The following is a 25,924-nucleotide window of genomic DNA, read 5'->3' on the forward strand; positions in this document are numbered from 1 at the left end:
TGTATAAATGTGATTTTTCTGTGTACTTTGTTATGTGCTTGACATTTAAGTAAAATAAAGATTCATGGAACAAAAGGACGATGGCGATACAAACTTATTCACATGATTTTAGCTGCATTTCTTACTTAAAGGGGCAGTGTTACGTAAATTCGTGTTTTTTGAGCGTTGCATCGTGTTATAATGTTATTACTGTATCTAAAACAAACCTGGAGTGTTGCCGTGATTCTTTCATGCATGTTTGAGAAATCCTCTAGTCTCCATGGCAACCATTCAGCTGCAGAATGCCTGGGTGGACGTAGCCCCGCCTTCGAGACGCAGCTCCTCCCCCACTCAGCTCCTTCAGACTAGCCAGCAGTAATTAGCAAACACCTGGTGGAACATTAAAGGGTTGCTAAATGTTGATAAAGGGTAAACAGGGGAGCCATGTTGGGATGAATTCCTGAAGGCGAAGTTTCAGAACGAGCAGGAGATTTTAAAGAAACAGAGGCCCAATTTCAATGCGTTAAAATACAAAGTAAAAGTTATATTTGATATTTTCAGCATTTTTATAATAACTGAAGATAAGATAGTTACTTGATTATGCTAGAAAATGGCGTTACGTCAGAGGAAAACATAATACTGCCCCTTTAATGGAGACGCCTCAATTGCAAAATCATGTTTGTTTTTTTTTACTTTAGCGGAACATCAACAAAGTTTTCTGCACATTTGTAATGGAAACGCAGCTTTTCAGTGCTGATTGCTGCTGTAATCTGACTGCAACACTTCAAAAATGTACCACACAAAATCTGCTCTGTTGGCGTTTTTCCCCGTTAGCCTCGTCGTGTTTGGACCTGGCGGTCACAGAACACGGCGGACGGATCCGTCACAGCTCGTCGCTCTCCAGGGTGGCCTCCGGAGGCGAGCTGGCGAACAGGAAGGGGCTGGTGTCTGACGTGGAAAAGGCCGACTTAATGTCGAGCCCCTGGCCTGTCAGAGCGGCGTAGCGGCTGCTCGCTCGCGGAGCTTTCCTCATTGGTGCTGGGATACTCTGATGCCACTGTGCTGAAGACGCAGCAGCAAGCTGGAGTTACTACACAGTTACAGAGCGGATATCTTCAGAAACCTGACAGCTGTGCAGAGTATTTACCATAGATATCAAGTCTGCAGGTGCAAGATACAACTCCAGCATCGTTTTTAGCTGACACAGTGTACCAGCCAGCATCGTCTTTTGTTGTAGGATGAATAAGAAGGCAGACATATCCTGTGGAGTCCTGCGTCATGCTGAAATAATAATAAAGAGGTTCAGACTTATTTCCACCAGCAGATAATTTAATAGTTCAGCAAAATGTTTCACAAGAACGTGGCACAGAAGTCAACAGAGATTACATCTTTTCAAAAAAAGAAGGAAAATTCAGGATGGATACATTCAGAATGTGTCCTTGCATTAAATGTTCTAATATTTATCACAGATTAATACTTTCAGTGTGAAATTGTACATAGTTTGACTCAAAGAAATCATATTTATTTTTTTTATTTAATTTTTCAAGATGGCCACCATGGTTGTCATGGAGAGTTAATTTCTGCACTAAAATTGGCTGTTAGTCCACAGAAATCTTTTATATTTTCTTGGTTTTAGGTTTCATATTTCAAAATGGCTGCCATAGTTATAATGGAGGATATACTTTACCTTACATTAGCAGTCATTATTAGCCAGCAAACTAAATAACCAAGACCACTAACTACTAATTTGCTAAACAACGTTAGCTCTGCTAATACCAAACAGTTAAAAACAAAAAAAATTTAGTAGGGGCTAACACTAAACACGTTAAAAATGAGTGGAAGCTAATGCTAAACACACAAAACAATTAGCAAAAGCAATTGCTAAACCACTGCACACTTAAAAAAATGATCAGAAGCTAATGCTAAACTACTTAACACATAAAACAATTAGCAGAGGCTAACACTAAACACATTAAAAATGAGACGAAAGTAAAGCTAAACACAAGACATTAGTCAAAGCTAACAGAACCACTAAAAGTAAAAAAATTAACAGAGGCAAGCACTAAACACATTAATAAATTAGCATAAGCTAACACTAAACTACAAAACCAAAAAAACAGTGGAAGCTAATGCTAAGCATACTAAAAAATTTGCTAAAGTTAACGACTAAGCTCACTGTATTACATGTCTCAACTTCTAGTCATTTTTAGGACAAACGTAATGTTTAGATTGTAAAAAAAATCCCTTAGATTAAATCCTCCATGGTAAGAAAATGATAATATTCTGACCAGTAAATATTCACACTCCTTCATTTCTTTGTTACAAACTATTCAAATCTGATTTTAGTATAATTTTCTTAAAAATAAAAAGAAAAAGTACTAACCTGATTCTGCTCTTCGTTTTTGAAATGGTTTCATTGTCTTTCTTCCAGAAGATGGCCGGAGGCGGCATTCCCGCCACGCGGCACTCCAGCCTCACCGGCGCCCCCTCAGGAATACCCATGTTCTGCAGCTTCTCCATGAACTGCGGCGGGTGCCTCATTTCTTTCTCTAAGCAGGGAGATCACATTTATTTCACTTATTTTATGGCAAAACAGAAAAACTGAAAAGTAATTACAAGCTGTGTTTCCATTTCAAATGTGCACAAAACTGTCGATATTCCGCTAATGTCGGAAACAAATAATAATTTCACAATTGCGTTGTTTCCATTAAATAATAAATGCAATTAAATTCACACAGAAATAAAATAGTTCTTACAAAAAGCCATTAAAAAACTTCATCCTCCTACTTCCTGTCATCTTCTTTGTCGTTTCCGGCAGTAGTAACATCCAGTTGTTGATCATGTGACTCGCATGATGCGAAAACATGTTTTCATTGCAGTTTTGTGAAATAAATTAATTTCAATACAACCAAGAAGTGCCAAAAATGTCTATTAAATTTTTTTTTCAAATTGGCATGCTTCTATTAAGCAAATTTATTTTCATAATGCCCAATTATCCGGTGAATGGAAACTCAGCTCATGAATGTTTAGGTAGTGACACCTCACCCACGACTTTCAGCTCCAGGCTGAAGGAGCTCTGTCCCGCCTTGTTGCTGGCGATACACGTGTACGTTCCCGCGTCGTTCTGCGTCAGCGGGTCGATGACCAAGGAATGGACGCCGTTCTCCCGCACCAGCATCTTGTGGTTGAGGTCTGGGTAGATGGGCCTCCCGTTGACCAGCCACATCAGCTCAGGGCTGGGGAGCCCACTGACCTGGAGGTGACACACCAACAGTAAGGCGGAGCTAAAAGAAGAGCAAAACGCTCATGTTCTCCGTGTCTTTAACGGCCCGTACTTTGCAGTCGAGTCTGCAGAGTCGGCCCTCGTGAGCCATCATGTCTCCGGGAGCCTGGAGGAAGTGAGGTCGGAAGAAACGCTCCTGGGTTTGTTCGCCTTCCACCTCCTGGATGCGAGTGCGAACCCTGGCATCATCATCAGCAAGGCATGTTACAGAACATTTCTGTCATTCTAACAGGTTAAAACAGCAGCAAAATTACAGCATGAAACATTTACTTGAAAGGTGACCTAATATGCTTCCTTGACCAGGATAGGATGAGTTGATGAGCTACACAAAACGTTTTCATCACATTTTATCCACCCAATCATTTCTAGATAATGAGATTTTAGCTGCTTTATGGCCTCTTGTCACTTTAAATCCAAAAAACCTGCTGCTGGCCGCACCACTAACTCAACGTGTACACTCATGAAAACGGCTGCAACCAGATGTGCAATTATACAACCATGAGACTTTGAAAAGCATAAGTGGAGCCTCCTGCACAACTATCAAAAATACAGCAAGTGGTTTCTGGATGGCAAGTCAACAACAAAACACTCATCTTCTCTAAAATGTGACATAACTGTTCAGACTGCAGACGCTCTGAAAACAATCGGATACGCATCTGAATTAGATCCACATATGTAAGTCGGGTGTTTTTAGGCGGTAAGAAGATCTGAATTGATCCGTTAAGACTATGGAGAAAAAGTTGGATACGAGTCGCATCTGCCTGCTTTTCAAACCTATGGAAATGTGCTGTGATCAGAGGCGACTAATGTTAAACATTTAAAGGGGCAGTGTTATGTAAAAGACTTTTTTAATTCATGTATGATTGAGAAATCCTTTAATCTCCATGGCAACCATTCAGCTTTTCAAAACCCCCGGATGGACCTGGCTCCGCCCTCAAGGCCGAGCTCCTCCACCTCTCCTTCAGACTAGCCAGCAGCAATTAGCAAACACCTTGTGGAGCTGCTGAGCTCATTTTAGGAGCTGCTTCTGAGATCAACGCTGGTAAAAATGTTGTTAAAGGGTTAATAGAGGAGAAATGTGGTGATGACTTCCTGAAGGCGGAGTCTCAGAAAGACGTTTTTAAAGAGACAGAGGCCCAATTTTAAGGCGTTAAATTACAACGTCAAATTTCTTTTAAATGGAATTTGAACTATATGGGATTTTTATAAAAAGTGAAGGTAACACAGTTGATTGTGACACAAAATGCTGCCCTTGGATGTGATTTGGACATCCACTATATCAGACTGACGTTGGTCCAGGAACAGGAAGGAACTGCTTGTTTCTCACACTCCGTTTGTCAGATCGCATCTGTCTAAGGCAGGGGTGTCAAACTCCAGTCCTGAAGGGCCGCTGTCCTGCAGTTTTTAGATGTGCCACAGGTACAAAACACCTGAATCAAATGGCTTAATTACCTCCTCAGTTCTCCAGAGCCTTGCTAATTACTTAATTATTCTATTCAGGTGTTGTGCAGCAGAGGCACTTCTAAAAGTTGCAGGACACCGGCCCTCGAGGACTGGAGTTTGACACCCCTGGTCTAAGGTCTGCTCACCTCTGAGACTGGACAGGCGTCAGCCGGCTTCGCGGCGGTCCAGACTGGACGATCAAATGTCCCGAGCAGCTGATTCGTCCCTGGAGATCACCAAACAGCAAATCCAAAATCAGCCAGAGCCTCCAGCAGGACGGTGTTGACAGAAAGGCCCAATACTCGCTCTGCACCCTGCAGCCCTCTACAAAGTGCACACTCAGTGGAAGTGAACATAAGGCTTCGAGTGTGCAGCTTTAAAGGCAGTTTCTCCTACTTAAAGGTCTGATTAGATATTCAAGTAAGAGCAGAACCACTTCAACGTGTTTTTACTAAAATACAAGGAAAAAACTATTTGGTAAAAAGTCTATTCAAGTACTGAGTAACTAATCAAATTATCAATCATTTAATATTTAAAAATTATTTCATCAGATGAACCAAATATAAAGTCGAGAGAATCAAATGACGATAATTCATGTAAGTAACAAAACAAAAAAATAACAAAATCAGGAAAAAATATTTATTTCCAAATCAGTTTCTTTCAATAAAAAAATTATGAAACTTCAACAAAAACTGCAGGTGTGTGTCTCTGTCTGGCGAATTTTTGGTTAAAACATGTTTCTTTTTCATTCGGTGGGTAGAAAATCCAGAAATTTTACTCAGGTAGGAGCAGAAATACTTCATAATAAAACTACTCAAGTAAACTTAAAAAGTACAGCGCAGCAAAATTACTCCTACTAGTACATCTTTATAAAAAAGAGTAAATGTAACTAGTTACAGCCAGCTCTGCTCGCCGGTTGCCTAGCAACAACTTGCTGGGTAACAAGCAGTTTCAAGTTCCCCCCATCCCCCCCCCCCCACCTTTGGTTGCCTAGCAACAGCAGCAGTTTAAGGTTTTGCCTCATAACTGCTTAAAAGTAAAAAACGTTATGAAGTGAAAACTGTGAGTAAAACCAGAAATGTCATGTCAGCAGTTTGAGAGCATTTCAGATATTTAAAGCAGAGACAATAATAATTATTGACATCAGCCGAGATGAAACGCTTACACACAAGTTTTTCAGGCCAAGCATGAAGCCACCAGGGCAGAAGTGCGAGTTTTGGGACCGGGCCGGGAGAGGAAGGATGAAAGTGAACCTGAGGGTTGGCGGCCATGACGGTGTAGTTCCCGTCGTCGTCGGCGACGGTGGACTCGATGTGCAAGCAGCAGGTCCCGTCACCTTCCCTCAGCTTCTGGTACTGGGTGTTCTTCTTCAGGATCTGCTTGCCGTCCTTGAACCAGTAGACCTGATCAGGACCAAAGATGTGAGCGACTGAGTGAAGGGAACGACGGGGGACGGTCAGAACCGGGCCGGGTTTCACCTTTGGAGGCGGGACGCCCAGAACTTTACAGGTGAAGGTGACGGGAACGCCTTCCATCGCCTTGTAGTTCTTCAGCTTCTTGTCGAAAACCGGGGCGATGCATTTCCCGGTCGGGATGTCGTCGTGCTGAACCTCGTCGTCCGACTCCTCCACCGGCGTTCGCTCCAAGCGAAACTCAATTTCGCTCATTAGCCGCTGCTCGAAGTTGGACACTTTGTACTCCTGGAGAAAGAAAATCAACAACGTCCGAGTGATCAGGCAGTCGGGTTAGAGCGAAGTTTTCATATTTTCATCAAATCTGCCTGGAAAACCGACGACTGCAGCCACATGCAAACACGTTCACATCCAAAACATGTGCAGGAATCAGCAGCCATCCAAACTTATTCCTCACGTAAATCAGATGTACCTTCAACACAAATTCATTAAATCCTGTTTGCTGTTACGTTTTAGAAATTGGTGCAGCTTTTACAAAAAATGTTTAACTTTCATGCAGAGACGTTTGACTGTCTGTCCCACACGACAGAGTATCAGGACCAGGCTAAGACAAAAAGGATAAATTACAAGAATAAAGCTGTATGAGAATCAAGTCATGCGACAAAAAGGTCATTTTACAAGAATAAAGTCATAATAATGTGAGAACAATAGGCGCAGTTATGAGAAAAAAGTTGCAATAAAACAAGAAAGTCATAATATTACCAGCATGAAGTTATAATAAGAGAATAAAGTCATACACAGAAAAAGTGACGAGAAGTCATAGTTATACGAGATTAGACGAGTTGTAATAATCTGGTAAAAAGTGTCGTAACATTCGACAATAAACTCGTAATATTACCAGAATTAAATCATAATATTATCCGGATAAACTCATGCTGAGAATAAAGTAATAAGATAAAAAATTCATCTTACGAGCGTAAAATCGTAAAAATACAAGCAAAAGTCATAACATATAGGAATAAAGTCACATGACAAAAAAAAACAAACAAAAAAAAGTCAAAATTTTACCAGGATAAAGTTGTAATAAGATCAGAATTAAGTAGTAATTTTATGAGAATTCCTTCCCCAAAAAATAAAAAAATAAAATGAGGAATGTTAAGAATCAGTTTTATAAACAGGAGGTATTTAATCTTTTACCACATCAGCATCAGATTATCATCAGTAGCATGACTTTTAAACGATTATTAAACTTTTTCCTCGTACTCTTACGATTTTCTTCCAGAAATATTACGTGTTTATTCTACTACTATGATTTTATTCTTATAATAAAAAAATAAATAAAAAAATAAAAAATCTGTGTCTGGCCTTAATTTAGATGGCGGAAAACTTGTTGCTCAATCAAAGCAAACAGTTCAGGGTGAAACAGAGAACAGATAAATAATCGCCCAGTTTCTTTTTATCCTTCGGACCCCAAATAAAACCACAAATTAGTTGTATGGATCTCAAGCCCTTCGTGGGAAAATAATCCAGATAAAAATCGTTGAAAAGCTTCAAGAGGAAAGTTGAGATGTAGATTTAATAGGAAGCTGAAAATTTAAGGAATTTTCACTATTAGTTTTGACAGAATTATTCATGCATGTTATACATTAGTCAACAGAAGCTTAAATGCTGGATTAGCGATATTAATTAAAATGATCATTTGTAAAAGAACAGAATAATGAGTGCGTATTTTGAAAGTTTCTGGTCTGAGACGGTAACTCATTCAGCCTGGAGCAAAGCAGAGCCGTGGAAGATCCTTGTACCTCATCATAGTTAATGACAGTAGCAGCATTGTTTGGTCCAAGGAGTCTGCTCGCTGTTTTCCCCTTAACACTCAGCTTCTACGAGAGGACAGGGATGGATGAACACCAACGACACACAAATGGTACAAACATCCTGCACTGGCCTGTCGCAATAAGAAATCAATACATAGCTCCCACAGGTCTGAACCGGAAGTGATCAGCGCCATATTGGTAGGCAAATGCATAATGGATTCATGGCTTTGAGACAAAAACAAAGAAGAAAATATCGATATGTGTGTGAGAGAAAGATACTCATACTTCCCGAACTAAAAGGCGTACTTAAAATCCTTTAATTCAAACAATGAAAGTGAACCTTGTAATTCGGAGCGTTTTATATATTGTTCTAGAGTAAAACAACCCCTTCTTGTGAATTAATATGATCAATTCTGGTTGTGCTTACTGACAGATTGGAGCGATTTTGTGCTCTTCTCAAAATGTTTTAGTTATATTACGGCTACCGTAGTCCGGAGCACCGCGGAGCAATACTACTGCGCTTTGATGGACTGTTTTGTTTCGCCTTATAGTCCGGTGCGCTTTATGTATGAAATAGAGCATTCATTAACAGTGCGCCGGAAAATACGGTACATGAACAAAATGGCTGCTGTCGGGAACGACCCGTATGAGACGGAGAAGGAAAATGTGTCAGACGATGTGAACAAAGCTGCCTCCGATTTCCTACTACGATACGGCTAACTAGCTAGTGACCGCGAAGAGTACGTAGTGGAGCTTCGAGGCCTGAACAATCAACGTTTAAAATGATTTGTAAAGAACTTATGAACGCCTCATGTGAATGACGAGGTTCTGGTGCCTGACGGAGTAAGTACGTAACAAACACGTAGCAGACATGTCCGTCTAAGCTAGCAGATATAAGCTATATTAGCTAAGCTAATTTTGCTAGTTCGGCTGTAAGCACGACAGTAAATAACTTAGTATTACACAGGGGTGGGTAGAGTACTCGTTGTAATAGTTGTAATGTACTTGTGTTGTTTATAAGTTAGACAGGAACGAGGCGGGCGCTAGCTCCAAGTTTATGGCCTTTTTACTGTTGTCATAGCAACTCCATAGCCACCACCTGCCAAGATGGCAAAGTTCACCGAAACGTGACGTCACATGAGAGCTACGTAATAGCTGCATGATAAATTAAAACAAGCTCAGGAGTTTCTATTTGCACGATTTATCATTTTCTCTGAAAAACTGGATGGTAAAAGTCTTCAGTCTGGTGCTTTGGTCTCAACTAGACATTTTTTGTGAGTGACTTCATAATTCATCTTATTTGTTGTTTTGTTTATTTTGAATATTTAAAATGTCTCCCAGTTCCAGTCTTAAATATTCATTAGAATTATTACTTGAAAATAGTCTCAAAACCACAATATTATCGCTTATCGTTCTCCCTAAAGTTATCGCAATAACTTTACTTTAGGGAGAATTTATCATCCAGCAAAATTTGTTATTGTGACAGGCCTAATCCTACAAGCTGAGAAAAAAACAACCACACACACACAAGCTGCAGATTTGAGCGTGCAAACTGTGTGTTGTTACTCTGCGAAAGACATGGATGATGTTGGCTGCAGCACTTTGACATGGAGGAGGATTATTAGGTGTGGGAATTAGTGTGAATCCATGTTTATCCAAACATGAGGGGAGAATGCATACATGCAGCATCCTTTTACACCTGTTCACACACCTGGTGGAGACGTGTAAAACAACCCCATGTAGAGAAATACTTTGTTTTGCATGAAAAGCTGCATCAGCTTTTACTCTTATTCTACATTATTTGATAAGTTTGGAGAACAGAAGTTGTAACGTTTGTTTTCTGTTCTGTGGTTTTCTTTCACACCGAGTTAAACTTTAAAAATAACTGAGCAGTTGGTGACACAGAAAGGTTTCAGATTTCAGACGACACCTGCTGATGTGCAAACTGAGGAGCATCGCTTTTTAACCGAAGTGTCTTCTCCATGTCCTGGAGGAGAAGCTCTTTGCTCTCACGGATGTTTTCAGCTGACGGCAGGCGAGTCTTGGGACTTTTCTTTTTGACCCTGCAGAGGATGAAGATGTAATGAAAGTAAAAATCTAAATTTTTCTCGCTTTCTATGAAGAAACAAAAATCAAGATTCTATTTTAAGCCATATCAATCAGCACTAGCTCATAGCAACGCTTGTTGCTTGTAGCAACGCTAGCTTGTAGCAATGCTAGCGTTTATCAGAAGGAACTAGGGCTGCAACTGATGATGATTATTTTAATAATCAGTTAAACGTTCAATTATTCTGATAATTAATTGGGTAACAAAAAATTGCACATTCTACATTGTCATTAAACCATTTAAGCCCTTTCTATACATTAAAAATAGCTTTAAAAGTTTTGGCTCAAACATATTTACAGACAAATGTGTTTTTATCTTAAATGCAAAATATATTTTTGTGCAATTTTAGATTAATTACTGCTCTGAATATATATTGTTTTTCACAAAGTAGATTTTTTTTAAAAAACGATTAATCAATGACAGTAATTTAAAAACATCGATTAATCAGATTAATCGTTTGCGCCGCAAAGGGAACTCACCCTGACGGAGCTCCTTTGGGAAGCCCCATGGAGTTGGTGGGCTGACTCGGGCTCAGTGACGGCAGGACGGAGCTCAGGAAGGCCACCGGGTTCTGGATGGGGCTGGGCGAGGAGCTGCTGGAGGTCGGGGAGGACGCCTGCGGCGGCGACTGGGCCCGTAAGCCCAGACCGCTGCTCAGGAACGTGGGAGACGACAACAGGGACGGAGGGCTGGTGGGCGACTTGAGAACCCTGGTGGGGGAGAACCTGAGCGGCGGGGAGAACGGCGGTGGGGTCGGGGAGCTGGCCGCGGACGAATTGAGCTCGGCGGCCAGCTCCTGCAGCAGCGGAACCGGCGATTCTGTCGGAGATGGACTCCTGATGGGCAAGAGGGTCTGAGCGGCGATGAACTCCTTGGGCCGGGTGTAGCTGAAGGACACGGCGGTCAGGTTCATCAGGGAGGCGTGGGTGCTCCGGAGCTGAGGAGTCGGGGACGTGATCTGCAGAACGGATGAATCTGGTGGAGCGGCGCTGAGCTTCGGAGCAGGCGGGGAACTGAACTGGGGTTTGGGTCCGGCTCGGCTCAAAGCTGCGGGGGAAAGGTTCAGATGGGAGGCGTGGATGGTGTTGGTCGAACTGGTCACCAGGGGGGACATGTTGAGGTGAGGAGCAGCAGGAGGAGCAGCAGGAGGAGTCCAGGAGGCGGCGCTGAGGGCTGGGGTGGAGCTGAACGAAGGAGCTGGAGGTTTGGTGGCGCTCAGCGGAGGAATCTGAGGTTCACGGTGCATTCTGGGAGACCACAGAGGACCTTCAGAGGGACCATGGACCTCAGAGGGGAGCTGGGTCTGGAATGGGTGGTGGGGCCGGTGATGGGTGTGGGGTTTGGTCTGAGGTTCGCTCTCCTGCTGCTGCTCCATGAGGACCTGGTTGTGCAGAAGCTGAAGCTGAGCCGGGTCCCTGTTGATGGAAACGAACGCGAACGACACAAGTCTTAAATCTGTCGGGACGTAAACCGACAGAGAGCAAAACAAAGTCCTGCACAGAAAAATACATTTTAATATATTTTACATGTAATATCTGAACGGTTTGACTTGAATTTGCTTTCAGCTTCTATCTGAGTCGATTCTAAACTAAGGCTGTTTTCACACCTGACAGTCCAGTAGACTCAGTCTGATTGGGGACCATTTGTTACATTTCAGCTGTTGTGGTTCTCTTTCAGCTGAAAATGTAGAAACTTTGACCCCCAATAGAACCGAATCTACCAATTAATCCGGTGTAAAAACACTAAGCTATGATCTACAGTAAAAACGTATCAGTTTTTTAAGCTACATTCACACAGCAGATTGATTCTCCATTCCAATTTTTTTCTGAAATCTGATTTTTTATTTTTTTTTGCATGGCTGTTCAGGGCTACTAATTAAGTGTGACTGCAATCAGACTTTTGTGTTGGACGGTTTCCAACCCCAAAGCAACCCGTATGGGCAGAAGGAAAAATGTAAACATCGCAGAGAAGTGAACCGTTTATGGAGGTAATAATGGACGCCGTCATTGACTGGATGAATTTTTAAAGTTCCTTCAGCAAAGGGAGACGACAGTATCAATATTATATCAACACAAAGGAAGCGATAAAACCAGCTGAACAGACATGTTCGAGTTTCACTTGGATTGCTAGGTAACGGGCTGGGCTCTGCTGGGGTTGCTAGGTAACGGGCTGGGCTCTGCTGGGGTTGCTAGATAACGGTGTTGTGTCCAAATGCGACTTCACAATCTGGAGGATTTTGAAACTGCTCCTTTTTCAGACACCAAAGAACATTAACTTTTTGCCAATAAATAGTTGGGTGTTTTGTTTTTAAGCGCTTTGGCAGTTTTTAAAAGCGGTTGAGACCCAAATGGAAGTAAAAAAACATGCAAAATGTCAATTTTCTCTTTAAATTAAAAACAGATGGACTTTGTTTACTGTTTGGGAGATTTCTAAACTGGTTTCACTGGACTTAGAAGCTTCAGAATAAGAAAGAAATGCAAATTAGTGTTGCCGTTTCTAATAAAAACGATAAGACACAGTAAACTTTGTGACAAAATGTGTAGAAAGCTTGATGGGGCATGAATACCTTTGCAGAGCTCGTCGTGTTTTATGTGCAGCTCAGTGGGGCATGCATGAGGAAAACCGAGCTGTCCTTTTATGGAATAAAAACAAGTGGCTCACAAACAGCACCATCTCTTCTCCAAACAAATTTACCTTTCAGTGTTAGCAGCTTTCAGCTTATTTAACATAAATTATTGCATTTCTGCAAAACAGTGAACTACAATTTCAAACTGAAATCTTAAACAACCAATAAAAGGCAAGTTTCTGCAAATACAAATAAAAAAAAGCAAACTTACAAATAAAAAACGCCATCCTTTGTTTTAGAAAGCCTGAAGATCCACATTTTCACGCCTGCATGTGAGTTTAATAACTGAAATGTTTGCAGCTGATGTCTGAGTGAAAGCAGGATGAAGCGCGCCGCCTCCTCTGCGGCGGTGACACATCCCTCTGCATAACTCACACAACTCTCGGCTACGGATGCAAACAAATGATCGACTAATGGCTCATTAGATTAAATTTAGTTCATATGATTAACTAATATCCGCTGAGACCTTCTTATAGTGTTGCAGTTTGGCTGCCATCCAGCGGAGGGCGCCGCTGGTCATCCTGAAGCAGCGAGTTTGTTGATGCCGATAACAAAGATGGCGGCCAGTCGAGCTGCATGACGAAGCTAAACCTGTTGATGTGAGGTTTAGCTTCGTCATGTAACAAGGTGAGGAAACGCGGCTGATTTAACGGAGAAAAATCGCAACATGATGAAAAAACATGGCGCCAAAACGCACAGTTGTTTTTGAGGGCTGTGGCGAGTTAATGCAAGTTTTAACTTTCCTTCAAGAGTAACTTCTGTATGAATATCTCTGTTTATGGGCAATTAAGAGTTTCTTTTAAAATCTCCTTAGTAACTTAAAAAGGCTGCTGATTTGCTATGTTTTACTATTAATTGATTTGAGTTTGGAAGTTTTGTTTTCTATTCATAATTTATGGTAATTTACTACCAATTTTATTATTTTTTCATTAAACTTAAATTTCATTTCTTGTTTTGTCATATCTGGTTATGATGTTGACATTATTGTGAAGCAGCTGAATTGCTGTAAATGTGCTACATAAATAAACTTTGACTTGGTAATTAGGTCTACGTTTAATGTGAGAAAACCACAATTTTCTGTTTATTTTTTTCTGATAGAACGAATTGTAACAATTTTTTGTTTTTTAAAATTTCATCTTATAAAAAATTAGCCCATCATGTTACGGACAGACGGTCAGCCCTCTTTATGGAAGAGAAAACTGATGTTTTTAAGAAAATGGCCGCCTATAAATTAGCTGGTCAATCAGCTTTATTAATCGATTTAACTTCATCCTGGCTCTACTTACAGTTTGGGCTTGGCCAGCACTGGCGGCGGCTCTTTGCCGGACAATGCCAGACTGAGGTCTTCGTCGTAGTCGCCTTGTTCTTCGTCCTCCTCATCCTCTGGGAGTTTGAAGTGGACGCGCAGGCCGACTCTTGCGCCGGATCGGGAGTCTCTGTGGTTCGTCAGGGTTCCTGTTTTCAGGCAGGAGTTAGGCGGAGGGTCAGGCAGGGGAACCACGCCGCTGCCGCCGTTTGGCCGGTTTGGGGCTGCCTTGGCATTTCTATCCGATGGTCTGGACGCTTTCTGCTCAGACGTTTTCGCCGCCGCAGGAGAAACGGTGAAAGGCCTTTGACTGGAGAAAATCTGCCTGGGGTTCTGGAGGTCGGCGCGTGGACCGCTGGACCCCGAGACGCCGTCCAAGTTCAGGACGGAGGGCTCCAGACGGAGGGTGCTGGTGTTTAACGGGTCGAGGCGTAACGTGCTGGAAACCAGCGGCTCAAGGCGGATGCTGCTGCTCACCATGACCTCTGGCTGGGAGGTCACAGCCGGAGCCGACGGGGTGAAGCCCGGGCCTCGGCGGGACTCTGTCAGTAACCCGCTGAAAGGCCTCGCATGGCTGCTGGTGCTGCTGTTAGCTGAGAAAAAACGGATAAATTTACCCAAAAATACTAAAGGGCTCAAACGATTAATCACGATTAATCGATTATTGAACTGGTCGCTTAATTTAGTCATCGATTAATTGTTAATTGGAGAATACAGATTTTTACAAAGGCCACTTGGTCAGAGCAGTAAATTAGCCAAAACTGCATATAAATAAATATCTTGTTTATTTAAGATAAAAAACACCTGGTTCAGATTTTATAAGGAATACATTTAGGGAATAAAAAACTTATTTTCTTATTTAAAAAGGAATTGAATTAGTTGTTTATTTGCATTTTAATGTATTTCTAAAAAAAAAAAAGCTTTAAATTGTTAAGTAAAAATTCTCCAGAATATGCTGCGTTTTTATTGGATTAATCATCAGAATAATAAATAGATTAATCGATTAATAAAATAATCATTAGCCCTAAACCCTCAGAACTCCCCACATTTTTCATTCTGTTGAAAGAAAGAGGAGTTTTACCTTTGACCCTCAGAGCAGCAGAGCTGGATACCGTTCCATAATTGTTGTTGGCTGTGCAAGTAAACATCCCTGAGTCCTCTGGAAAAACCTCAGCTATGACCAGCGTGCAGATTTCCTCTGCAAGAAAAACAAAACAAAGAACCCTGCATCACTTCAAACAGCCCCGCAGCGTGTTTTTCTGCACATCACTTCAGCTGGGAGTCTGTGTGCAGCTGCTGCAGGAGGACCACATCAGCCATGGATGGGGGATACCTTATAAGGTCCAGTCTGTGGGAGTAGCAGCTTGGCTTATGTACAGAAGAAGAGCTGAGGACTTTAAACACTGCAGCTCCTCTAAGCGCTGCTCTGCTGAAGCTAGCTCACGTGTTTCAGAGACTGAATGAGTTTCATACCTGCTTCTGCTGGAGATCTGGGCTCTGAAACAAGGACAGAAACCAACTTTGGTCACAAACTGATCTATAAAAAGCTTTTTTAACAAATTCATGATGATTTTTGTTTGAAAAATACATTTAAATTGAACACAGGGTTCATTTAGTTTTCTCTGTTTAGTTTCTGACCTTTTCCAGCTGCAGTAAAAGTAAAAGTTCATTTTGTCCAGTTACAAATTTCACTTCATAGAGAAACTTTGTTGTCGTAACAAGACATAAAACTTGCTTCATAACAAAACATTCTCATTTAAACAAGAAACTTTATAGTTACAACAAATAGCGTCTCGTTTGACCGAGAAACTCTCTTATGACTCGATAAAACTCGTCTCATAATAAAACTATATAAGAAACGTGTCTTAAAACGGAAAACATTCTCAATATAGCGAGAAGCTTTCTTATGAGAAATTAGAGTGATATACAAAGATATCATTAAACCAAAAAAACTCATAAAACTTATCACAAGAAAGTTTCCCTTTATGAATAGGTATACAACTTGTCTCGTTAGAACAAGAAACTCATAAAAACAAATGTGCACGCCACACTTTTCAGTCTTTTTTCTTGTAAAAACCTTTTGTAAGTCATCCATATCCCCTCTGCTTCACAGATAATAAAATTTATTTAAGTGTGAACATCTGAAAATCACATTAAATAAAAAACAAACTGCTCTTAAATGCCTCCACCTTTTCTTCTTCTGCATGTTTATTCAGACGGATATGAAAACGGATTTTACTTTTCTGTAGGATCCTGAAATCAGGGGAGTCCTCCATGAGTTGTCCGTCCCTGAACCAGTCGACCCGCGGAGACGGGACTCCCTTCACCCGGCACTCCAGCACCACCAGCTGGCCTTCTGACGCACTCAGATCCTGCAGGCTCTTTTCACACAAAACAGGAAACAGAGGGATACATAAACACAGCTGGAACCGCATATTTACATACACACAATAAACGGATACATTCATTTTTTTTCTCATAAGCGTTTATGTAAGAATGACCAAAGTTATGTCTATTTGCTAAATGCTGCAGCAGGAAACCCAACAGGTTTGACCCAAATGATACTGATGGGATATTTGTAAACTTCTGGATTGAAAGAAATTGACAAAAAAATAAACATCTAAAAATGTTCTCAAACTTTTATGTTATTTAGCAAATAGAAATAATTTTGGTGATTCAAACTGAAAACAAGAGAAGTTTGGTCTGATTTTACTTCAAACAGGAAGAAAATAAATGTTTGTGTCTTAATTCAGCGTATGTAAACTTGTGGTTTCTACCTTGGTGAACACCGGGGCGGCCATGACGGGCGGCCCGCTTCTTTCCTCTGAGTAGAGCTGGCTGAAGGTTGGAGTCTGCAGGAAAACACAGAACCAGAGCCGGGTAGGAACTACCTACATTTTTTGAACGGCTACGTTTTACTTTTATTTGAGTAATTTTACTCTTAAGTATTTCTGCTCTTGAGTAAAATTTCTGGATTTTCTACCCACTGAATGAAAACAAACGTGTTTTAACCTAAATTTCACCAGACAGACACACCTGCAGTTTTTGTAAAAGTTTCAGAAGTTTTTAATTGAAAGAAACTGACTTGGAAAAAAATGCTCTAACCTTCTGTTATTTATATTAATTATTTCCATGTTGGTGTTGAAAATGCCAAAATTACCAATATTTTGGTCCATCTGATCATGTAATTTTTAAACATTTATAAACGCTGAAATAGAAATGCTGCTAGATTTGAACTGATACATTTTTAGAAATTAACTCGGTTCTGGAGCAACAATAATCACATTTCTTGCTTCCCGTTTTGGAAAACTTCACAGGAAGATACATCGGTTGTAATATTTGGGATAAAAATGAGGCTGCAGACGGAAACCTTGCAGTTTGTTTACCTGAAGTTGTGGCGTTTGTGCTGCAGTGGACAGTATGGACGACCCGGCTGGATTTAAAGCCAATGTTGAAGCGTTTTCAGTTTCTGTTGGTTCTGCTGAAGTGGGAAACACCTGCACAGGTAGCACTGTTCGCTCCTCCCCCGCAGGAGGAGCCAGGGTCACTTTGCAGAGCTCGGGGACCTGCAGTATGGTGGCAGATGTCCGGACCGGTACAGGAGCTTCTGGAGCGGTTTGGGTCAAATCCTGATCCGGTTCCACTGCGGCTGCTGCGAGCGGAGACGACGCTGAGTCTTCGTCCTTCACAGGCTGAGTTTGGTTTGACGACTGGGGTAAAGATGGAGATGACTTTGGTTTCCGCTGCAACCTTTAAAAAACAGACGAAACAGATGTGAGGCAAGAATGGGGTTACGCAGATTTGGTTGTTAAAAGCAGGAATCTGATGCAGAAATTTATTTTTATTGAAGACGTTCGTATCCACTAACGAGTTAATATAAAGGTGATTGATTTATTGATTAATTGACAAGCGGCCATTCTCTTGAAAACCTGAGTTTTCCCTTTAATCCAGGCTCTTTCCGTAACATACAACGTTAATTTTGTCATAACATGCTAAATTTAACAAAAACATAATTAAATGTTAACATTATTTTGTGTCAGCGGTATTAAATATTTACTGAATAAACAGAAAATTGTGGTTTTCTCACATTATTAACCTTCGAAGCACATCGGTAATTTTTGGTAAAGTTGTCGCAGCTCCGTTGTGCAGCTCGGATGAATAAAACGCTATGAAAGTGAAACTTAAGGAGTTTGTCGAGTGTTTCTATTTCAAAACAGAACCGCAATAGCTGATTTTTTTCACCCCACAGCGGACTCTGTTCGGACCAGGTTTGGACCGTTTCTCTTTCCCGTTCTGGTTCAGCCGCCATCTTGTATCAACTGGCTCCGCTTGAGGATGACCAGCGGCGCCCTCTGCTGGATGGCGGCCGAACTACAACACTGGAAGACGGTAATCGATTCAAACTAATCTTAATCTAATAAACCAGCTTTTAGACTTTATAATCATCACTGGTCCCAATAAACTCAGACATGTTTACATCCCTGCTATAAACTGTTATAGGCATAGTTTTAAAATTTTCTTCATGGTATAAATTGATTACGTTAATTACTTTATGACGAATAATGATGATTAATGGATAAAAAAAATTGGCAGCTAAATAAATACATTCATTTCATTTATTTATTTAGTTATCAGAAAGTAAATTTCTGACCAGATTGATGTGCCATGACAGTAAAACTCACAGAGCTACATGATCAAATCGCTGTTCATCCTCAGAGTCTGAAGAGGAAGCACCTGAAGGATGAGACAGGCGTGTGAATAAAGCCCTGAAGAGGTGATTATCTGATGCTTTAAATAAACGTGAGCCTCACCTTCTACATAGATCTCAGCCGACGTAGAGTCCGTCCCGTAGACGTTGGAAGCGAAGCAGGAATATCGGCCGGTGTCTTCCTCAAACGCCTCTGCTATGACCAGAGAGTGAAGCTCACCGCTGGTGATGATCTGAATGTCAGGGCTGTTTTCCAGCTCCTTTCCCTCACAGAACCACCTGGAAGTCAGCAGAAAAGTGAACCACCTCCGTTTTTATTCGTTCATCTCAGGATCTCACTGGAAAGTAACTTATTCAGAAATTCTTTTAAGATTACAAATCTGAAAAGTGTGGCATAATTTTGCATTCAGACACTTTTACTCTGATACTTCTAAGTAAAACCGTTCATGTAATTTAATCTGCTCTGTGAAGGCTTCAGGCAGGGTTGGGCGATTAAATTGTTTTTTTTTTTATCAATCATTCCTTTTTGGATTTTAAAGAGTAAATTTTTGAAAAATCTGATTTTTTTTCCCCCACCAATGCACTCCTTGGGTTTCCCTACAGTTCAGAGTGATGTCAGCACTGAGGGCGGACATTTTGCTTGAGAACCATGTTTTACAGCTTGTATATTTGTACTTCATATTCAGGTCAAATCTACAATTAAATATTTGTTTTCAATTTATTTATTTTTTGCAAAAATATTGTCAAAATGTCGTACTACTATGACTATTCTCATAGTAATACAAGGATAAAGTCTTAATTTTCTCTCAAATTTTTTTCCTCATAATTTTAAGATGTTTCTTTGGTAAAACTGCATCTTTATTGTGACTATATTCTCGTAAATAAGCAAGAATTACACCAAACTGGCCCTAATGCAGTTTTGTGTGTCAAATAAGATGTTGGTGGTTGTTGTGTCTTTTTTTGCTCCTATTTAACCATTTCTGGTTGGATTCTCATCAGCAAACAGTTAAAGATTTTCATGAGCAAGTCGCATCTTTTTTTACTGCAAAACAAGAAGCATCACCGGCAACGGTAAACCAAGTGAAATTTGAAAGAGGAGGAGAAATATTGACGTACATAATGTAGCATAAAGCCTCTGCTGCGCTCTTTTAATTGTAAATCTATAACGGTAAACATCAAACTCCTCCGTCCGGAGCAGCAACATACCTCTACGTCAGCGTGCGTCTATTTTCAGAGGATGAGGCCTTGATACTTCATAAAATCCAACCAATGGCCAAACAAGAAACGTATGATGGTTGATGTTGGTGTCATCGCTCAGCAATAAACCTGTCCGCGCGCAAAAAACCGGACAGTGATCCAAGCTTTTAAGGTTCTGTCGTAGCAGGAAGAGAAAAAGCCAGACACGCGGGATTTCAATCCCAAAACAACAGCTGGAGGGGCCGAGCGGAGCCGCTTATGATGAGTAAGGGGCTAAATTGAAAGCATGAGTAGCAGAGGAGGAGGCGGTTGGCCCATGAAGACGAAGACCCGGCCTCGCTGCACCTGTCCGGGCTATTTTCCCTCCTGAGATCAGAACCAGAGAGGAGGTTTCCTCTCCGACTCACTGACCTTACGCACAACACTAAACATAGACTCAGAGTACACACAATGCAGAATGAGGACACACAGTACAGCGCTTCACAACGACGTCGGCTCCTTGAAGTGAGACAAATCACAGCTAGAACTGTAAAAACAGCCAACTAGGACTGAAACGATTAATCGATTATTTAAATCAGTTATTTAACTGGAGTATATAGACTCAAAAAAAGACAACTTGTTGAAAGAATAACACACTCAGAGTGGTATTTAAGCCAAAACTGTACAAAAATACCAATTTTTTTCATTTAAGTTTAAGAAAATATTTTTTTTCTGTCAGTATTTTCTACCTATAGGACTTCAAGTGGCAGTTTTAGCTTCACCTGGTTCAAAAATCTATTAAACACTTTTAATTGCAATTAACTGGTTAATTCAAAACAGATCAGCCATACATTGTATCAATGTTAAGTCGAGTAGAAAGGGCAGATCTTTTCACATTAATGTTTGAAGTATTTATTTAGCTGCAGATAAATAATTGGCTTCAAAGAATCAAACATTAACTAAAAGGATGCTATGTTGTTGCATCTTAGGCAATAAAATGTTTACTTTATTATTTAAACATGGATATCTGCATCTTTGTATTTTAAATGCATAAAAACGCTTTGGTGCAGAGCTGAAACGATTAATCACGATTAATCGATTACTGAAATAATCATACTAAACTAATTTAGTAAGCAATTATTTATTTGGTGACAAAACAACATAGTCATAGCAGTAATTAAGCCAAAACTTTACAAAAAATAAATTTTGATAAAAATTAAATGAAAACTCTGCAGATCGTGTAATTTTTTTACACGATTAATCGCTAGTTGCTGTCCTACAGTCAGTCAACATCACAACGTTCAGCATGAAAATGAGCCAACTGTGAAACAGAGGTCACATGAATGTCAACACAAACTCAGAAATGCATCACCTGAGCAAAAACTATTCAAGTAATCTCACCGAGCGCCTCACAGTTCCGTCAAGAGCCGAGCCGGTCCATTATCAGACAGGACTGCAGCTCGCGTTGCCAGTCCGGTCTAAAAATGGCCGGCCGCTACATTCTCCACGGACACGTATAAGTTAGAGGCTCAACAATGTTCAGGAGGACCAACAAGCCCATGCCCCCTATAGTCCGACGGCTCAGCTGCTGCCTGCCGTAGCTCTGGGAGGAAACCCAACAACACCGGCACGGACGGGAAACCAGCTGAACGCAGCGTGAGAAATAACGACCCGTCACATGTTAGCGCATTCTGATGATTAGTCGTACGGAGGAGCAGTCTGTGGACAACTCTGACTGATTGCTTTCACGATTTACTCCACTCAGCGCGCACACACACACACACACACACACACACACACACACACACACACACACACACACACACACCATTCAGAACCAGGACCAGCTGCTGGCCATCATCACATGTCACTTCTGTCAGGATGGCCCAGGAACAAACAGCATCCTCCTTCCTAACTCCAAATCCGTTCAGTGATTATTTGATAGCTGGCAGAGGAAGATATGTGTGTCAGTTCTTCACACGGTTCTGAAAGTTTCAGTAAAACATTCTCAGTTTCTCTCTTTGATGGGAGATTTGACAAGTTGCACAAAGCCGAATAATAAGGAGCTACATCAGGGCCATAGTTTCTTGAAAATATGTATTTTTTTAAAACTGAAAAAAAAAAAAAAAAAGATTTGATACGGAAAAAATAATTAAAACTGATTCAAGATTTGTTTCAGTTTCCAACTTCTGGACCTGTTAGGACCTTTCCAGAACTTAGAATTTATGTTTCTGGAACCTAAAAGTTACCCTCTAGAACCAACTGARTACTTTCTGGGTCCTTTGTGTTGCTGGACTGTTGCTGTGATTCTTTCATGCATGTTTGAGAAATCCTTTATGGCAACCATTCAGCTGAGCAAAAGGCCTGGAAGGACCTAGCCCCGCCTTCGAGGCGCAGCTCCTCCCCCACKGGGCTCCATCAGACTAGCCAGCAGCAAATMAGGGGTTAAATTATAATGTCAAWTTTCTTTTATGTCATATTTGATATATAACAATTGAAGATAACAGTTAATTATGCTATAATATGGCACTATGCACCTGGAAACACTTAATGCTGCCCCTTTAAGCCGATTATTTTTTCTTACCGGACTTCAGGGACAGGATGTCCCCTCACGATGCAGTCCAGCTGGACCTTGGTGCCTTCAGGAACCTCCCTGCTCTTCAACTTCAGGATGAAATGTGGARGTTCAGTCGCCGGCTCCGTGTGATTCGGACTCTGCGCCAGGCTTTCATYVAGATCCTCCKTTTCCTGAGAAACGACGCAGTCAAACTGCTCCTCTTTAGGAACCGTGCAGTCCTGAAACTCCAATCGGCCGCTCCCCGGGTCCTGCCGGGCCGTTGCCGGGCCGGGTGTCTCCTGCTCCGCCTCCACAGGCATGGCGGTGCGCTCCCTGTTGTCAGGGCTGATGGGATAAACCGCATCGTCCGTTTGGGTTTTGCTCTGGATCCTGKTCCGGTGGGCCTTGCAAGCTCTCGGTCGGACCCGCTTGGAGCTGTTGGCCTTGAAGAGGGAAGAGAGTTCCTCAATGAAGTCCGCCGCCTTRTTGAGGAACTCTTTCTTGGACTGGGTCTCCGGACCGTACGGGGAGCTTTTCGCCGGACTGTTGGTGTCGTCAAATCCTTCGTTGGCGTCCAGATTGTTCCTCGTCATGTTGTCTTGCCTGTTGTCAGAATTATGCAGCAACTAGTTACATTTACTTCATCAATTTTTCAGAGTATTTTTACTATTTTGGCTGGGTAACTGAAGTTGGGGGAACTTGAAACTGCTTAAGACCAAGCAAGTTGTTGCTAGGTAACCAGAGAGCAGAGTTGGGTAGTTTCTAGGGTAATTTACTCAGTTATGTTTTCTGTACTAACTTTTTTGAAAAAAATGTACTGTTGGAGTATTTTACTCCAACAGTAAAATACTGTTGGAGTAACTTAATAATTTTATTATTAAGTATTTCTACTCTTACTTTAGTAAAATTTCTGGATTTTCTACCCACTAAAAGTAAAACTAYATGTTTTAACCAAAAGTTCACCAGACACATCTGCAGTTTTTGTTAAAGTCTCATAAGTTTTTTATTGAAAGAAACTGATTTGAAAAAACATTTATTGGCCTSATTTGTTATTTTTTGTTATACAAATTAGTCATTTTGGTTCTTAAAATACAAARATTTCCAGTTATTTTGTTCTGTCTGATTATGTTATTTTTAMATWTTAAATAACTGATAATTGATCAATTACTCAGTASTTGAGTAGACTTTTTACCACAATGCAAATCCACCTAATCTTACGAACTATTGTTGGTCTAGTTTCTAGTGCAAATATCTTAGTTTTGTAATAATTCAAGTGTACTAACTTTAAAGTAATTTATGAGCAAGGCATAGGAGCTTGTTTTAAATAATCCCTGATGTTGATGAAAAGTGCTACCTCTATTGGCAGATTATTTAATTTATAACATTTTTACCACGTGAAATAATCTTCCAGTGGAACTAGAACTGGGTTGCTAGGTAACGGGCTGGCCTTGGCCAGCGTTGCTAGGTAACGGCGCAAGGCAAGTTGATCGTCAATCTGCTTGTGGAACTAGAACTTTTTCACCAATATTAAGAAATTATTGACTTAAAACAAACTCCCACATCTTGGTAGAAAGATACATAAAAGCTAGTTTTGTCTTATTTCAAATGTGATAAGATTGTTGCACTAGAAACTACAGAAAAGTACTCGATAATATTGTTTTTGCAGTGTACCGGTGCWACTGTTTACTTTTACTTGAGTAAAAATATGCTACTCTAACTGGGCTACTCTACCCACCTCTGCCTGTTGTGCGTCTTCCTGTCAGGTGTGAACCTGGCGGATGAAGACGCAGGTAAGTGGTTTGAGACCGGAGCAACGGTGGATAAAGAAACTGTGGTTTGGGACAGATGGTTGGTGGCGTCACTGTTGGCGGCGGTTCCTGACGTCACAGCGGCCTTTACGTCGCCTCTCTCCTCGCGGGTCTCGTGTCCGATGGCCTGGCAGGCCAAGTTCACACTCTTATCCAGCTCCTCCTGGCTGAGGAAGGCTGACAGGTCTGGGAACTGGGCGTCGTTGTGGCCCACGGTTTCGTCGCCTTTGGCTTTCAGAGAGCCGTAGATCTGGAGACGGGAGGAAGGAGCGTCGGAGCGGCTCGTCTCGCCGTGGCGGTGCTGGGCTCGGGCCTCGTAGCTCACCCTCAGCAGCTGGGAGAGAGACGGAGGCTGCTCCGGGTCGTCCTCCATGCTGCTGAAATGACCGCACATCAGTTCCAAACGCTAATAAATGGATTCATAAACACGAAAACGGAGGATATTATATAAAAAGTTCAAACATTTCCTTACAGTTCTCCCTCATTGACTCCTTTTTTAATCCCATTTGTTTTCATCATTTCCATTTTGTTCGGATTGATCAGATCCAGCAGACTGGGAACAAACAGCATCTCTGCAAAGTTTTCCCTACTATCTAAAACTAACAAAATAACAAAAATTCTGCCATTTTATAAAATTATTCGAATATGTAGAATGACATCTTTTATTCGATTAATCGTTAGTAGCACTCCTAATTAATAATTTTCTGTCTTTTCACTCAATTATACGCCACATAATGTGTTGGTTTTTCGCATAAAATACCCTAAAAAAAAAACACATCAAAACTTGTGGTTGAAACAGAAATATTAAAAAGTTGAAGTACAATGACCACACCATAATCTTGTAATTCGCATTACTCCTGAAATGAAGGCGTGTAGTAAAAATAGTATTTTATTTTAGCCGGATTGCGGCCTTCCTCAGGCCTCCTGCTCCAGGGGGGATCGGGTTCCTGACACCGGATCGGTTCCCCCTGCCCACCTCGCACTGACACCTGGATGACGTTTTCACTGAGCACAGATTTTCCTCGTGATACATGATGCAAGTTATCGAAAACAGACGTGGGAATAAAAGCTCGCAAATGCTGACAAAAGAAAAAAAAGCGCAAATTAAGGAGGAGGAGCGATGCCCTTCCAACAGGCTGCAGCTGTTGTGAGCATTAATACTTTGCAAACAGGCGCGTCACATCTAATAATAGCAAAGTGGGTCTGGGGGGGTCAGTTTACAAGCAAAAAATCAACACAAAAAAATCGTTTTATCCGTTTGCGGCTGATTCTGATCAGCTCCAACTTGGATTTATTGAGTTACACCAACAGAAGTGTAATTATCAGGACGCTGCAGAGAGCGATAACACCGTCCCGTTTGATTACAGAAATAGAGCCAAGCTTGTTTCTGAGGGGAGATAAGCCACCGGCACAAAGAGAGAGAGGCTAAACAAAATGGGGGCGGGTCGGGTTTACCTTCAGAATAGACCCAGCTGGCCTCTGACCACCTGTGCTGCTGCTGGAGGGGGGTCCCAGTCTTTCGGCCACCTGGAGAAGTCCCGGATTCAGGCAGCTGCTCTCCCTCACACCGCCACCGGCTCGGAGTTCAGAGGAAAATCAGCAGCGGAGGAGCCGCGACCAGCGGAGAAAGTGGCAGCATTTGACAGCGCGGCGGCTGCAGGGTTATTTTTGGGGCCGGACGGGACCCATGTGTCTCTGGGTGGCG

The 25,924-nt window shown here is 41.5% G+C and overlaps 1 protein-coding gene across 4 annotated transcripts; it reads right to left on the minus strand.

Annotated features, from left to right (window-relative positions):
• Positions 1 to 303: 303 nt before the first annotated feature.
• Positions 304 to 25,863, minus strand: mypn (myopalladin). Of its 4 annotated transcripts, none has more exons than XM_008430012.1 (22): positions 25,675 to 25,863; positions 24,147 to 24,593; positions 22,439 to 23,014; positions 18,782 to 18,957; positions 18,653 to 18,704; positions 17,357 to 17,720; positions 16,748 to 16,822; positions 16,210 to 16,351; positions 15,444 to 15,467; positions 15,052 to 15,168; positions 13,951 to 14,563; positions 10,518 to 11,453; positions 9,862 to 9,994; positions 7,920 to 7,997; positions 6,184 to 6,405; positions 5,959 to 6,108; positions 4,852 to 4,931; positions 3,315 to 3,441; positions 3,025 to 3,232; positions 2,363 to 2,528; positions 1,127 to 1,260; positions 304 to 1,041 (listed from the first exon to the last, which is right to left on the minus strand). In XM_008430012.1, the coding sequence occupies exons 2-22, from the start codon at positions 24,590 to 24,592 to the stop codon at positions 863 to 865; spliced, it is 4,998 nt and encodes a 1,665-aa protein (XP_008428234.1). In that variant the 5' UTR covers position 24,593; positions 25,675 to 25,863; the 3' UTR covers positions 304 to 862. The 4 variants fall into 4 exon arrangements, with proteins under 4 accessions (XP_008428234.1, XP_008428235.1, XP_008428236.1 ...); XM_008430013.1 differs by having other exon boundaries at positions 24,147 to 24,596; XM_008430014.1 differs by lacking the exon at positions 15,444 to 15,467.
• Positions 25,864 to 25,924: the final 61 nt, after the last annotated feature.

Source organism: Poecilia reticulata, linkage group LG15 (assembly GCF_000633615.1).
Source record: "Poecilia reticulata strain Guanapo linkage group LG15, Guppy_female_1.0+MT, whole genome shotgun sequence".
Lineage (NCBI taxonomy): Eukaryota > Metazoa > Chordata > Actinopteri > Cyprinodontiformes > Poeciliidae > Poecilia > Poecilia reticulata.